Source organism: Diospyros lotus, chromosome 6, assembly GCF_014633365.1.
Source record: "Diospyros lotus cultivar Yz01 chromosome 6, ASM1463336v1, whole genome shotgun sequence".
Lineage (NCBI taxonomy): Eukaryota > Viridiplantae > Streptophyta > Magnoliopsida > Ericales > Ebenaceae > Diospyros > Diospyros lotus.
In genome coordinates this window covers 19,954,849-19,972,269 of record NC_068343.1, presented here as the reverse complement: position 1 = coordinate 19,972,269, position 17,421 = coordinate 19,954,849, and the positions used below count along the sequence as shown (strand labels likewise).

General features: G+C 34.5%; 1 protein-coding gene across 1 annotated transcript; it reads left to right on the top strand.

Annotated features, from left to right (window-relative positions):
- Positions 1-7,470: 7,470 nt before the first annotated feature.
- Positions 7,471-15,654, top strand: LOC127804810 (short-chain dehydrogenase ptmH-like). The gene is made up of 3 exons (XM_052341835.1): positions 7,471-7,832; positions 14,531-14,690; positions 15,170-15,654. Exons 1-3 carry the CDS (start codon positions 7,496-7,498, stop codon positions 15,504-15,506), a joined length of 834 nt encoding a protein of 277 aa, XP_052197795.1. The 5' UTR covers positions 7,471-7,495; the 3' UTR covers positions 15,507-15,654.
- Positions 15,655-17,421: the final 1,767 nt, after the last annotated feature.

Below are 17,421 nucleotides of genomic sequence, written 5' to 3'. Positions count from 1 at the left end.
AATATTCTAAGGGCAAAACCCAGGTTAGATGATGAATTATCTAAGGATATAAAATCATATTTCATGCATGAATGCAAAATGCAAAATGTCATCAATTTTTTAGTTTGAGTTAACGGCACCCAATTGTTGCTCCCCATTTTTATAGTCTCCTAACCAGGTTGAGGTGTATGAGTGCACCCTTGATAGAGTAGCGGTGCCAATCCATAATCCCAAATCCTGTGCAATGCATGACCAATAATATCATCGTGTACATATGCACATTTCATCATAGCATGTAAATGCAATATACATGACATATTCACATCAAGGCATGACAACATGATAAAACCATTTATATAAAATCAATTTTGGGTCGAACCACTTACCTCAAATGAATCTTAGAATGTCTTGATTAGCGTGCCATACTTCTGACGTACTCAGTTTGGAACCTCAACATACCCTGGCCATCATATTTATTTAAGAATATCAATATTCTAATTTTCCTAATTTTCTCATAACTTTCCTCTATTTCTTTCTATTTTTCCTCAATAAATCAAAAGTAAATATTTCTCAAATATTTCTTTATAACATTTCATAAAATAACTTTTCTAATTTTTTAAAATTTTTTAAAAAATTTTACTCACCTTAACTTAGCCTCTCAAGCTTCCTTGGTATTCGTGCCTTGACCTCGAAACATGTGCTCAATAAATTTCCTTGCTCCGGGCATACTCCTCAAGTCCCAAATTAATTCCTATAATTTTTGAAGATTTTTTTATAATTTATCCTATTTTTCTTCTTTTTCTTTCTTTATTTTTCCTTTCCTTTCTTTTTTTTTTTCTTCTTTCTCCTTTCTTTTTCTCCTTCTTCTTCCTCCCCTGCTCCTCTTCCAGCACACAAACAGCCACTAGCCACCCTTTACACGTGACTGTCGCTGGCCACCTTTGCCATTGCTTCTCACCGCGCCCCACCACCGACCTCCACTGGCCTTGCCGGACCATCGTCGCACCCCCACAGTCGCCCCTGCTTGTCGTCCAACCCGCTGCCACACTGCCATGCCACTGAAAGCTTGCGGCCATGGCTGCAGCGAGCTATGACGGCCTATTCTGGCTGCCTCCAGCCGTTAACCACCGGCCGAACGATGCCTCCCTTGCTGCCAAGCTCTCCCTCGATCCTTCAAAGCTCTCGTCCACTCTCTCGCTCAACTCTCTGCCATTGCTTGCTGCTACTTTTCCTTCTCATCTCCCTTCCCAATTTATAGCCTTAGCACCCCTCTCCTCACTACCTTGGCCATCATTGTATGCCTCCCCAACCATCACCTTATGCACCTACCTGTAAAAAATTTGCAGAGGTACGACCATGAGATTTTGCAGAGGCATGGCCTCCACGCACACACACTGCTACGCGCATACACATATATATAAGTATATATGTTACACTATATTAATAGAGAAATTATACTTTTAAATCTCAAATTCTATCTCTATTTCACTTGGGCAATCCTCTATTTGCAATTATACCCTCGAACATCAAATTAATTTGCATTACGATACCAGAAATCCAAAATTAATTATTCAAGACTTACTCGATAAGGACAATTTTACCCCTATGCCCTCACCGGACCTTTGTTTCGTTTCGAAACCACTTCAGGGTTGATCCTTACAAAAAATCGAAGCTTACTTACCCTGATTCCCAAGCACGATTTAAAGGAGGACTGAGTCTGGCTCAAGGTCCTATGCGCTTGTCTGATACAAGGTGTGGCTCGATAGGGCTGAGGCAGGCTCAAGGCCCTAGAACAATGAAGGGGTTGTGCCCGAGGTACGCACGGGGCGGACTGACCATGTCGGTTTGGGTCCCGAGCATGGTTTAAAGAAGGACCGAGTCTAGATCGAGGTCTTGTGTTGCTAATACTCGCATTAAATGAATTATGAGTAGTAAAAATGAGGGATTTTTGAGTACCTTGTGGCTTTCGTTGATTTTTTCAGTGTCGCGTTTGGATATTTATCCTCGTCAGCCTAAGTGCTAGGTGAGATGAGGTTGCTGGGTTTGTCCGACCTAGGGAGTGGCTTTGGCGAGGCCAAGGTAGCTCCTAGTCTGTTAACATTGGGATAAACTATTGAGTGATAAAATAAGGAATTCTTGGGTACCTTGTATTGAGTCCTTCGAGCGAGATTGAGGTGATCCAATGTTTGTTTATGTTTTGTGCCTATTTGATACAAGGTAGGTTGAGACTGGGGTGATGTGAAGCCAGGGCTATACTAAGGGAGTTCGAGGTCTGCCATGTGAGGACATAATAAGTGGAAACAAGTGTCTTGATTAAATAAAGCGTATTTTTAATTGAATGATACAAGAAAGCAGTTACTTAGCTATAGTATTTCCGCAAGCTGTTCACGTTATATGATCTGGGCTAAGTGGTAAGCTCTGCCGCCGAGGTTGCTAATGGCTCGATGAGGTGGAGTCAGCATGGACAATCTACTCTGGGGGACGGTTTGCTTTGTGGACCTATCTCTGCCATGTGTATTCTGGGGAGTGAAGCTTGGTTGTTGGCATTAACATTTTAATCATAATATTGCTTTGTGGACCTATCTTTGCCATGTTTATACTTTACGCATCACAATCACAAGCCAATTTTTAGCACCATTACCACCATGCAATGCAATACATAAAGAATGCAATGGCTTTTGCAGCATTAACGTGATGTCAATGCCCCCATAAGCCAAGCATCAGACCATGCTACGTCCACATAGTAATTCATGCATGCAAATGATCTACATGCATATGCTCACCTATCATACACAAGTCAGTACTTATAGGCCAATTGTGTCATGCTAATGTTCAGGCTTCCAACACATACAAAACATGACCCCCAATGAATGTAACCTATGGCCCAACATCATCATGCAATGCAAAATAACAACAAATTGAAGTACAACACCACCCAAGGACAATCATCTGGATTATATCCCATTAAGGTTCAACATCATTTCACAAAGAAATGTAAGGAGAAACAATATCTCACAAGAACATAACAAAGTATAAGCTTTTCCCTGAGCAATCCCAACAGTCACAGTTCTCAATCTTTTCTCTTTATCCCAACACTCAACACTTAGAGAAAATTGGATACAATAGCTTATTCGTATTGATTCATGCCTATTTTAATTCTATTTATAGGACATTCATTAATAACTAGGTTGAATATAATGGATAGAAATAGATCAGTTGGTTTGGACGTTAGAGTTGCAGTCTCTAACTGCAAAGCTAATTTTGTCGGTTGATAGATCATTTCTATTTGTTGATTGGCTCTACCCAATGGTCGACAGTTGCCAAACCAACTATTGACTATCTTAACCAATTTTAAGACACCACTTATAGAAAGTTGACCACTTATAGAAAGTAGATGACGCCTCGTAGAATAAATATTCAACTTTTAACGTGTTGAATAACCAAATGTTAATTTTTCATTCTTTAATTTATATTCATAATAAATTATATATATATATATATATATGCAAGTTAGATCTATCTTTTTGAGTTTCATAATCGCCAAAGAGTTTGATTGGTCAAAAAATTTTAAATTTTTACTATTATATGAAACCCAAGCTATAGCTCATCATCAATCAATCATAATAATTTAATGATGAGCATATGTTTCACAATATTTAAGAAAATAAATAAAACTAAAACAAACTTACAAAAACTTGCTTCCAGTTTGATCTGATTCCAATCGCTGTGAAGATAGCCACAAAGTTAAGAAGAGAATGGAAAAAAGAAAGTGCAAATCCCAATCCCAATTCCAAATAATTTCAAATAATTTACGTGAATTATTGTGAGGTGGGGCCAGCCTTTTTGTTCTTGGAAGAGATTGCCGTTCAATCACTGCGAAGCTTACTGGAGGTTGCCTTGCCTAAAAAATATCTGAAAATCAACCATCTAATCACAGTGCATCATCAATTTATTAATTACTTACATATTATAATATGTATTATTGTTTAATTTATCTAATTACAATACACCATTATTCTTAATATTTTATAAATAAACAAATCAATCTTTTAACTTTCTCAAATTAATTATGATATCATTTTTATTTTTCATGAATATAAATTAAACGTACACTCCTTAAATATTAAATTTTTAACTTACATTTGAAATTTTCTTTCTTTAAATAACACCCCATCCATAGAAAAGACTTTAATTATAAACTAAAATGAGTTCAAATTGTTCTTAATATCTACTTAATTTAGTTTAATTGACTTTCTTTTTTAAACATGGAATATCATGGCTTTTCCAAGAATGGCTTGAGATTAGTTTGACAAAAAATAAAATTTAAGAAGTGTTAAGAGTCAAAAGCCCAAAATTTAAGAAGTTAAAAGATTGCGTTCTCTTTATATTTTAATTTTTAATTTTAAATTTATTTTTAATTTTCTTAACACGGTAAGGTGTGATGGATAATTTTAAGGATTAATCGATCAAATTTTAAAATTTAAAGAGTTTATCAAAAGGTCAAAAGTCAAGAAATGTAGGTTGCAATTAATTAACGGAATTGTACTAAAAAAAAATCTTGTTGTTTATGATATCTTAGTAGTTGAAAATTTTTAAAATATTATTTGTAAGTTTTTAAATGTTATAAATTTAATTTTCATCTCTAATATCATTTAGGTAATTTTACACCCATGATTGGAGTTAATTATTATATCTAAAATCGAGTGGATGGCAGTCCTCAACCTTGGGCCTGCTCAAAATTTCCTCAACTTGTAAGGGCAAGACTTGATTCCTCGATATATTATGTTAGTCTCGGTACCAAAAATCAGGTAAACTAATTATATATAAATGATAATTTATCTACTATTAAAATTGATATCTTTATACAGTAATTTGAATATTTTGCGACACTTGTTAACTCTAAAAATTCTTAAGAAATAATATTTTTGTAATAACATTTAATATTTAGAGTATTATTACTAATACTCTAAATATTAAAAATTAACTATTTTTAACAGAGATATTAATTAACATTTAATATTTAATTAATTTTTTATGTTAAATTATTTTACATATAAACAAAGAAACCAAAAACTCAATACGATTTAGAAACACGCAAACACATATAGATACATATATATATATGCACAAATGATAAAATCCACAAACAACATAGAAGAATTAAGGTAAAAGAGATTTAGAAACAAAAAACTACATATATTTACATATATCCCCAAATTGACAAACATCATCGAATTTATATATTAAACGCTAGTACTCATAGAGAAAAGAGAATGAAGAAACAAAGTACCGTTAAGTGAAGAAATCAAAGGAAACACAGCATTGAACGGTGGAGAGAAGGGTGACGACAGCTGAGAGAGAGTGCAGTGAATGGCGACAACATGCGAGAAGGGGTGCAGTGGAAGGAGGGGCGACAATGGCCGGTAGGGTGACAAGGGGGGCTGGTGACGGTGTGGGTGGGTGGGTCTGTGAAAGAGAGAAAAAAAGAAGAAAAGAGAGAGGCAGTGAGTGAGGGAGTGGGACAAAAGGAAAAATGAGACTGTGTGGGTGGGTGGGTCTGAGAGAGAGAGAGAGAGAGAGTGAGTGAGTAAGTGAGAGAGTGGGAGATAGGGAAATCTCCTGCAGAGCTATCTCTATCTTTTCACTTCCATCAATCACACAAAATTACACATTCAAAAACTTTTCTCCCTTTCATCTCAACCATACAATACATTTGCCATTAATCTTAGCCATACAAATGAAATGTATCTCTGATACATTTTACACATTTTCAAAAACCATTCTCCCTTATTATATAGATATACACACATACACATATATCTCATTACATAAAACCCATATTTATACGTGACTCAAGCCCATTTAAAATCCCAAGTCATATTAAACCCATAGAATTATTTTAAACTCACCACTTCTATTGGACTTTAAACAACCCCCCCCCCCCCCCTAAATTCTCTTCGGCATTCATCAAATTAGGTCCGTATGTAACATACTATATAAAAATATAATTAACATCTATAACTCACTCAATCGGTCGTTACAACGATAGTAAGGCGACAAAAGGTTTGTTGGAAAAGAAAAGGAAATGGGAGAGAGAAGAGAAAGAAGAGAGGAGATGGAAGAGAAGAAAAGAGAGACGAAACCACCATAAAATTGACGGAGTGACATTCACCTCTATTGAAGGAGGTGCACAAAATCGCACTCCTTTTTCATTATATATTAATTTTGACAACATGGTTAAGTTGTGATGTCAAATTACATATCTATTCAAAACGTACGTTACAACATGGGTAGGTTGTGTTATTAAATATCTATTCATAACATAATTATAACAATATCTAACACCATCCCAAGAGCCATAAATCAACGTCTAGCATTTATGAAGTTTGTCAACATCTCAACAATTAATCAAAATCTTTAGAGCCAATGAGAAGAGAACAATAATATAGACATACATAGAATAATGTAACAAAAAATAATATTAAGAAGTCATACAATTTTCATATAAAATATATTGCTCATTGATAGTCACAAATTAGGGAAAAGAATTTTGGGAAACCAAAGAAAGAAAGTACTAAATGAAAAGGCAAGCAAATAAATAATGATATATAAACACAAATAATTTGTACATGCAAGGGTTTGTCTATTCTCCATGCCCTGTCTTCATTTTTAGGCCCTAAACTAAGTTGAATAATAAAATGGTTGAGAATACGAATATAGTTATCATAATGAGTAAAAGTATATGACATGTCAAAAAAAAATATAAAAAGTACACATTTTTAAAATTAAAATATATTTACCACACATCTTATGTTTTATAATAAAGAATAATATCAAATGCAATAGTTAAAAAGCATGAAATATATAATTTATTTGGTATGAGTTTTTTATTCAAATTCTAATGTTGAAATTTGCTAAATGTCCAAGATTAAAGCTAAGAACTCATTAATAAGAAACTTTTTGTATTATTGTATCAAATGCTTTGCATACCAAAAGCCTTCATAGATTTAAGCTTAAGCTCCACTTTAAGCAACACCAAATGAATTATTAAAAAACATTTATAAGGTTAAACTTAAATTCTATCATAACTCATACTATTGATCATGCAATAATTAACTATTAGTCTCATAATTTTATAGTTGGGTAGTGATTTAATTATCGAAACACAATTATTAGAAATAAAAAATTGATTAATATCTTTAAATCTGCAATCTTAAAGCTTAGCCAAGGTATGACTTATATGGTGAGGCCTATAGGCTGATTTTTATTAATATTTTTTAAGTCTGCTTATAAAAAGTGTTGAGAGTGTTTGGTTTATTTAGGTAAAAAGTTGCTTTTAAAAGCATATATACCAACCAAAATCTCAATAATATATATTATATATTATATAGTATACTAGTATACATATATAAAATATTAATAAAAAATATTTAATTTAAATATTTAAATAGCATTTCCGTCTTTTTCGTTGCAATCGACTTCTTATAAGCTCTCAATATGCCAGTTTCCCATATCCATGGATACTTGCGACAAACAGGTAGTGCTCATCACGGGCTGCACCACAGGTGGCATCGGCCACGCTCTGGCACGCGCTTTCGCCGCCGAGAACTGCCTTGTGGTGGCGACGAGCCGCTCGCTTTCGTCCATGGCGGACCTGGACCTCGATCCCAGGTTCTTCCTCCAAGAGCTCGACGTGTCATCCGATGAGAGCGTGCAACATGTTCTGTCCACTGTCCTCCAGAGGTTCGGCCGCATCGACATCGTCGTCAACAATGCTGGAGTCCAATGCATAGGCCCTCTTGCCGAGGTCCCTCTCTCTGCTTTTCAACAGACTTTCAATACCAATGTTTACGGTGAGTTCTTCGCCACACTGTCCGCGTTTTGTGCTGTTTGTGAATTTGCCCTGCTACTGTTCGACGTCTTGTCTTTGCCTGGTTTAGCTAAATTATGTTACTTTGGCGGTGCCTCTTGATTCATCTTATTTTAGTTTAACCTTCTGTCTTGATTCTATGAATAACATCCTTTATGGTATTTCCTTCTCTCTCTCGCTCTCCCCCCTTCCCCCCCCCCCCCCCCCCCCCCCCCCCCCCTTTTGAGAAATCAGAATTGATCTTTTTGGGTGGTAATTTCTATCTCAAAGCCTGATTATTACATCATTCACACTTTTATTTTTGCAGAACTTGCGTTCTACATAGTTTTTAACAACTTAATTTAAAATCTTTGAATTCGAAGGTGTTTCTCCCTGATTAAAAGTTTATTATTCACGAATAGTGGTGTCAGCAAATAACATATACTAAGGCACTTCTTCGTGGATGTGCTTTGCGAGTTCATCCATCATAAGAGCAAAGAGGTAAGGGCTGAATACCGATCTTTGATGTAATCCAACAATTGTAATTGAAAAACCTCAATACGTCCTCCACTTGTTCTAATACACATTTCTGCTAGATGATACATGTTCTTAATAATCTGAATATAAGCAATTCAAACTCATTTCTTTTCCAACACCGTCCACAATACTTCTCTAGGGACTTTGTCATAGGCCTTTTTCAAGTCTATAATACCAATGCAAATATTTTGTTTATCTCTGGACCTCTCCATCAGGCTTCTTAGTAACTAGAAACTTACATTGTTAACCTGCTTGGCGTAAACTAAATTGGGTTTTAGAACCCTTAAGTCTCTCTTCTCAACCTTTTTGATTCACCTCTCTCAGAGTTTCATACTGCGGCCCTTAGCTTGATCCCTTTAAATTTTCATAACTTTGAATATCTACTTTATCCTTATCAATTGGCAGTAAAGTGCTCTTCTCCACTCGGTCAACATTCTTTTTGATTTATAACGCATCAACCAATTCTGTTTACAACAAAATGCCCTCTTCTCCCATATATTTCCATTCTTTGGGATATCACCTGGTCTAATTGCTTTGCTATTCTTCATCTTTCTCAATGCTTTCTTTATTTTATTTAATCAAATACATTATAAATCTATAGAACATATAATTCCTATCTTCTTCAAAATTACTAAGATGCCCCAATATAACACTTGTTTCTTCACCTTCATTAAATAACTTCGAGAATTACTCTTTCCATCTCCTTGATTGCCCTCTGTTTACTAATACCTTTTGAATGTTATCTTTATACATCTCTCTCGCTCTCTTGTTGTAACTAGTGTGTCTAGTGTGTGTGTATATGTAAATGTATTCATCTTTCATGTCAAGTAGCTGATATAAATGTTTATAAGATTTTGACTTCGCTTCGTTAATTACTTTCTTTGCTTTTTTTTTTTTGTCAAAATAAACCTCTTCCAATTGTTTTTCTTACAACACGTTTCTATAGTATTGTAGCAAACTCTCTTGATTCTTATTTTTATTTTTTTTGTGTATCTCTTTGTTCCATCACCAGGACTCTTTTTTGGTTTGGAGCTTCTCATTGACTCTCCTAGAACTATTTTTGCAGTATTTCATATCAGTAGCCTTCTACAGTCAAATCTCTTTTACCACATACTTTTTCGTTGAAAGTAATGTGTTTCCCACCTTTTAAATCCCACCATCTGATTCATGGGCTTCATACCCCCAATATAACTTTACAATTGCAATATACACAAACCCCTTGTCTCATAAGAAAATCTGTTTGAACAGTTGATAAGCCATTTTTATATGTGGCTAAGTGTTCATTCTATTTCTTGAAGCTAGTGTTAGCTGTGACAAACTCATATGTTGTGGCAAAATCAAAAATAACTTTTGCCCTCATTATTTCTTTCTCCAAATCCATAACCTCCATTTTTATATCCTTTCACTTCTCTACCCACATGATGATTTAAGTCACCTCCTACAATGATCTTGTCTCCTTTAAGTATTCCTTGCACTAGCCCTTTGAAATTCTCTCAAAACTTTGTCTATATCTCTTCCCCTAACCTAACTTTTAATGCATATGTAGTGACAATATTCATAGTCTCTTCACCTAGAACAATTTCAGTTTCAACAATCATATCTTTTGTTGTCTTCTTATCCACTATCTTATCCTTTAAAGTGTGATCAATAATCATTGTTGTTAAAATCCTGATTTTACGTTTCGGAGACCCCTAAATGATTCAAATCCGATGTAAAATCTTATTTGGGGTAAAATCCTATAAAATCCCGATTTTAGGTGTACAATTTTACGATTTTATGCTTCAAAGACCCCAAACGATTTTACGCTTCAAGTATAAATTGCAACTTAAATCTAATAGAGAATATTGGAATCATCCTCTAAAGAATTTTAAGCTATATTTTGCCTCTAAATTGCCTATACCAACATGTTAGTTTTGAGTTATATTTTTGAAGTATCATCTTTTGAGTTATAATAAGGAATAATCAAGTTATTAAATGATATTAATTTATTTTTTATAAAATTATGTTATTATAAACATATATTTATAAAAATTAAAGGGTATTTTTAATTGTCTCTAAAATCTTACGATTTTACGATTTGATTTTACGATCCGATTTTATGAACCCTTTTTCGATCCTACTTAAAATCCCGATTTTAACTACCTTGTCAATAATAATCCCTGCTCCCTTGTACAATCCTTCCATGGGTACCAAGTTTACATCTAAACTTTGTCAATATTTTATCCTTCCATCCAAACCATCTCGTCTCTTAAAGGCATGCAGTATTATTTTTTCTCCTGATCATTATGTCCACTACTTCTGTAGGTTGTCCTGTCAAAGTCTGATGTTCCATGATCTAATCATTCTGTTGCATTGATCTGTGAAAATGTGAGACCCCTTGCAGATTTAACACTACATCTGAGTACTGATGCAACAATCCTGGCTCATTTGTTGCTACATTTGGGCAAATACAGCGCATCACTAAAGTTAGATAAGGTTGTCATAATAAAGTTGCAAAGTGCCCATTAAAGATAAGATACATGGGACGTTTTTGTGTGGAAAAAAATAAGTTTGTAGCAAAAAAGATTAAGACTGGAGAAAAATTTAGGGGAAAATCTTAAACATGACATTGGTTTATGATGGATTGGTGTGTTGTAACCCCAAGTAACACATAAGTATTCAAAGTCAAGATGTACTTGTTCACAACCAATTTAAAAATAATAATAATAATAATAAGTTAAATAAAAAAGTTAATATAGTTATATTAAAAACTTAAAAATATAATCACCCCAAGCTTTTTAACCAAGACTTCCATCTATTAATGGGTATCTTTATGAATATCTTCTTCTAACCTGCATTTTTGAATGTCTCAAGAGCTTTATTGAAGCATAAAAAAATTATCGAGTGTGTCGAACGCATGTATACACTCACCAACAGAAAATAGATCACATGCTGAACTTGTTGCTTGAATATATTGTTCTTTATACTTCTGAGTTTTAGTTTTATCTCTCTTAATTCTAGTACCTAAAGAAGAAGCCCGTATTTCTAAGAATCCAAATTTTCAGATTTTGATTCTTTTTAAAGACAATTATACCTTGGAGTGTATTTTCCTGTTATTTGTTTGGATAATTGTAAATTTCAACCCCAACCTATAAATACGCTTTAGTTTTGTAATCGGAAGTCAAGTTTTATTGAATTAGAGTACAATTGTTGAAATCTTCTCCTCCTAAAACTTCTATGTCTGTCTGTCTATCTCTCTCTCTCTCTCACATACAGAACATCCCAAAAGTGAGAAAGACTGAAGAAGAACAAGAAAAAGAAGAAATTGAAGAGGAAGTAAGAACCAAGACAGAAAGCAAGGAGAGAAAATCACAACTGTATTTATAGGCTAAAATCAAATCCTAACTAAAACATAATTTATGTAACTATCATCTCACCAAAAATAAAGATAAAACTAACTAAGAGGTAAAGTCTAAGCATCTAAAACCAAAACAAAATGACTCTAAAATCAAATAAATATGATAAATCAAAATTAGCAATATCCTACCATCCCGCCCCCCCCCCCCGGCGGGGGGAGAAATACTCATCATCAAGGTTTGTTGATCCTCACTGCTCAATCACTCAACTATAGAGAAAGTGGCCAGGTGGCCTTCTGTTGTGGCCATCTACTTTATACCTGTGCCACTGGATGTCGTGCACTATCATCAAGGCCGACTTGCCTATGGGAGGAAGAGCACACTGCTAATCATGTCTGTATCCTGCCAGCTCTTTTAACTTCGGCAAATCAGGGTAGCTGTTGTAATTTGGCTCTAGTGATCCAAGTAGAATCATAATCAGGATGATCTTTCCAATGGACTAAGAACCTTCAAACCTCTCCATCCCTGGTAAAATAATCAGCAAATAGCATTAATTTTTTCCTTGTGCACTGAATTTACTGGTAAAGGTAATGCAATGTAGGTTTGGGTAATGATGTCTAGTTTGTATTAAGGAGGTCCAATAAGAATCAATGAAAGGATCATCAGGTGACTTAGCAAGGAAAAGAAAACAAGAGAGAGAGAGAGAGAGAGAGAGGATCATCATGATATGGCCTCTATATGACACAAGGTCCTCAATATTTTACGGCCTATGCTTTGGACACTTCTTGACCCCTTATTTGGCTTCATAACCCCTCAGCTAAATGATAGCCATAAGTCCTCTACTTAGGCTTGTTCAATGTATGAAACCTGTGCAATATTTCAGGCATCAAGAGAAGCTACATAACCGTACACAACCTTACGGACAAACCATGCTGCAACCAAGTACTTTCATGTGTTATGCTTGCTATGTAAAAACATACTGTAGAACATGTCATTATGCCACCTGAACCAACAAGAACAAGAAATTCACACATGAAAGGTAAACTTTCCTTTACCCAAAAGGTTTTAAGCTTCCACTAAAGGGATGCCTTATGCAACACTTCTTCCAGGTCCACCAAAGTCTTTTTCCCCTCCTTTTCTCTCTACTTCTTTCACTCTTTCACTTGGCCAAAGTTCCTTAATGTGAGAAGACAAACGATTTATAGAGAGCCTGATGAGAGAGCATATGGCCGGTGACCTCATGACCTCTCCCTTTCCTTTTGCCTTATTGCTCATTTCAAAGCATTAATTTCACCTTTATGTCAATTCCAAAATCTCAAATCCCTCTATGCATTGGTCATTCCATTTTTTCACATAGGTCATTCTATTTTGCCATTAAAACTTGTCATACACTGCGCTCTATAAATGGAAAAAAGTTGACATTTTCTTCAGTTAAAAATAAATGATGGGGTTCCGTCACAAAGCCTAGTCAAGTCTTGGCATTTTTTCTCTCCTACTCCCACTACCATTTTGAATTCCATTAGGTCTAGTCTTGTCTTAACTAGCCTCATGTGTCCAGTTATGCTAGCTTGTCCCTTGTCCAAAATGGGCTCAAAAGTTGGTTTAATACTTAATCTCTATGATTTTCCCCTTAAAACATATCATTAACCATGTTCACAAGCACAAGGGTCAACTTTGGAAATTTTTATCACATAGTTCCAAATACCAAACTGACCTCCATTTCATGTCTACATTTGGCTCCCTTGGATGGATATGTACTATAAATTTTTGGTGCAAAAATTCCAAAATTTGCTTGGTGAAAATTTACTGAGAACAATTCTCATTCCCCTGCATACTGCAGAACAAGTCTCATAAAAATGGCTGTATCTCTTAAAAAAAACTCCAATTAACCATCATTTGTGAGGTTGGAAACTAGATACTCCTAGGAATTCCATCTATATAAAATTCAGATTTTCTTAGAGTTGTAGATTATTTATGGTGATTTTTTGAAGCTGACCGTCCTGCAATTTTCTAGACAATCGCATCCAGGTTTGTCAATATTGGTCATCTTGTAAAGCTCCGTGACTGCATTAGATTGACCCAATTTTTTGTATCTAAATTTTATTTCCTTTATTCTAGTTTGCAACAGAAAATTTTTGTTTAGGAAAAAGAAAAATCAATCATTGACCCTCAAATGGCCCTAAAACAATAAGATAGCCCATTTTATATTGACAGCCCAGCTCTTGGTTCTTGCTCTACGGTTGTTGGCCCATCCTTTTGGCTCATCTTTTACTGGAAAACTCTTCCTACTCATGATTCCTTATGTTGGACATAAGTTTCTGATTTTTCCTTCTTAAATTCATATTCCAAACCAGAACAAATGTACCTTAGACCTCATGCATATCCACCCTTGACGGCCCCCCTCAAAAATTGCAAGAAAATTGATGCTACTAATGATTTCACCGCTGATAAATATTTGAACAGAAATAAAAAAAATATTATATTGACTAATAAATCAAAGTCAAGTGTCTTGCAGTTGACCTTCTTTAATATCTCTCTTTGTCAAACATTAAAATGATACTATGAGAGATTGGATGTCAATTATGTGATTTGCTGTCAACTTGATTAGGCGCACACAGAAAGAGGCATAGTGTCTTCCATAATGCTTCCTGCAGCTCCAAGAGATCATTCTTCATATCTCTGATGCAATGTTCATCCTTTGACTGATATATAAGTGAGTTACATGATGCCTTCTAACCTGAAAATGATTGCATAGGCTGTGGCATGCGTTTTTGAATACTTACAAGGTTCCTATCCTAATATTTCACCACAATTTTCTGTTTACATATAGGTTCCATTAGGATGATACAAGCTGTAGTTCCTCACATGGCCTCCAGGAAAAAGGGAAAGATTGTAAATGTGGGAAGTGTTACTGCGTTGGGTCCTGGACCATGGTCAGGTGTTTACACTGCATCTAAAGCCGCACTACATGCACTAACTGATACATTGAGGTTTGTTGATTATAGTTGTGCATGCCATTTTAATCGTCTGCTTCTATTTGGCCGTTAAATAGTTTCTAGAATTTCCCATATCCTGCCATTTCAGATCCTTTCGCCTCCACTCCCATCCTAAAAAATATACATGTTCATGTCACTTGTAGTCTTCTTTTATCACGTCACTGGAAAAAAAATAAAAAAATTGTCAACAACCCAGAATCAAGAAAGGATTTCTTTCTATTGTGCAAACTGGTTAACTTTCTTTCGTAAACCTGAATTTTTGGAATATGTGCATACTTAGCTTGATAAAGCCTGGATGCCACCCTGATATATGCAATGTAAATTCAGGTACATAGTATGCCATTGAGTTTAGTCAAACAGGGGCAGGCAATGTGATTTTGTGGGATTTTGACATCTGCTTTCTACATTGCATTTTCTTCTACCATGTCTTGTCAGTTGGTTTTTAATCTTTTTGCTTCCATCACTGTATGTAGATTAGAACTGAGGCCTTTGGGGATCGATGTTATCAATGTTGTCCCCGGGGCTGTTAGGTCGAATATTGGAAATTCTGCTATAGCCAGCTACAATCACATGCCTGAATGGAAGTTGTACAAGCAATTTGAAGAGGCAATCCGAGCCAGAGCCTACTTCTCGCAGGGCTTGAAATCAACCCCTGCAGAAGAGTTTGCAAAAAAAACAGTAGCAGCCCTGCTGAAAAAGAACCCACCCTCTTGGTTCTCTTACGGCAATTACTCCACCATAATGGCGATAATGTACCATCTGCCGTTGTTTGTCAAAGACTTCATTCTGAGGAAAGCAATGAAATGTTGAAATTTTAGATTGCATATCAAGTTTCTCGTATACATGTATCTTTTTCCTTTTAGAAATATATGTAACAAGACAAGTGTGAAAATTCAAACGCCTATATTTTCCTCTCTGGCTTAAAGCCTTATAAAAATAATGGCGGTTTGGGGTGTTATTTCCTCTGCTTGGTTAAAGGACTTCTCAAATATAAGAGACTTTCTGTTTTATGAGATTCAAGAGATGATTATTGGAATGTTTTCTTTAAATAAAGAACATTTAGTTTGATCAATTATTGTTAATAGGGCAAATGGGTTAACAAGCTAATCTTTACTCGCTCTAAATGCCAATACATGGACAACTTTTTCAAAGTGTTGATACAGAATAACTGGTTGATCTAACTATTTTATACTGGGCAGTGGGCATTATTGGTTAGACATTTCAAAACAAGCCACTTTTCTTGTGCGGTGGGTGGTGTGGCACACCAATGCTAGTTTGATAAATTTTTCTAAAGAAACTATTTTGAATTATTTTTTTAAATTCAAAAAATAGTGCTATTTTGATTAAAATTCAAATTGTGTTGGGTTGCGTTTTTTAACCCAACGTGTTTCACTGGTGGTAACGTTTATGAGGATCAATGCTCAACCTTTGGTGAAATGTCTCCTAATTTTTAATAACATTTTAAAAAAAATGATGATTTATTTGTTGTTTTTAACTCTTTTATGTTATTTTTAGTAAATTGATGACCCTAATTTGCTACTAAATAAATCCAGACAGATATAATAGTTAAGGAACTCTGATGCACTATAGTTTATCACCTAAAACTCAGTTAGCTGCTATAAACCAAAATTTCAGTGCAATTATGAAATACTAGTGGAGTACTTAGATTAAGCGCCACAACAGTCAATACTAAATATTTATTTTGGAGTGTTTTCCATCATGCCTAAATGCCAAAATTTTCTATTTCATCAAATGTTTGTATAGTCATCTGTAAACTAAAATAAGTTCACTAAAAAATGTTTTGACTACTTATATGATGCACCACTACCAGTAAAATATTATTATGGAACACCTATTACCATCCCGTCCTTCATAAATCCCATAAATCATACACTAATATTTGAATATTTCCAAAACATTAAATATATATATATATATATATCTAAAAGCATATTAGGTACGAAAAAAAAATATAAATGTTTATTTCCAATAATTTTTCTAGGTTTTATTTCATAGTAGAGGTTATTCTTTTAAATTTTGGTCAGACTCAATTCCCATTCAATAAAATCATCAATACATACAAAAATATATTTAGGGAAATAAGGAATAGGGAGACTTATAGAGAAGGAAAATGTTACTTATACAAACAATTGGATTATCGAGAAAATGATCAAAGATGCTAAAATATAAAAATGTCCTCACTTAATTTATCGCTACCATCTCTGGATGAAGTCCGGTCGGACTTCATGATTGATGAAACTCAATGATTGATGATGAAATCCGATTTATGAAGTCCGATCGGACTTCATTATCGGATGAAGTCCGATTCAGTTATCAAAATTGTACATCTTATCTGCACATGTAATTCTATAAAGAAAACTACACCTACAACAAAGCCTATAACAATTATGTACAACGACATATAAAAAATAGTGGAAATTGTAAAAAATAACCCCCCCATAAATACAAAATTTGTTTTTATCCCCTTTTTTACAAAAAAACGTTTTTAGCCCCTCCAAACAAATAGTTACAAAAAATAGCCACTTTACTGCTTTGAACCATAACCTTTGACTTTTCAACAATCCACTTTTATTAAAAATTAAGAATAAAGTCAAAGATAATGAATTCCCAAACTACCCTCAATACAAAAAAAAAATAAAAAAGTTAAATTTCTATTTAACCCCCACAACAGACCCGATAAACCTCCACCCTTTTTAATTATTAA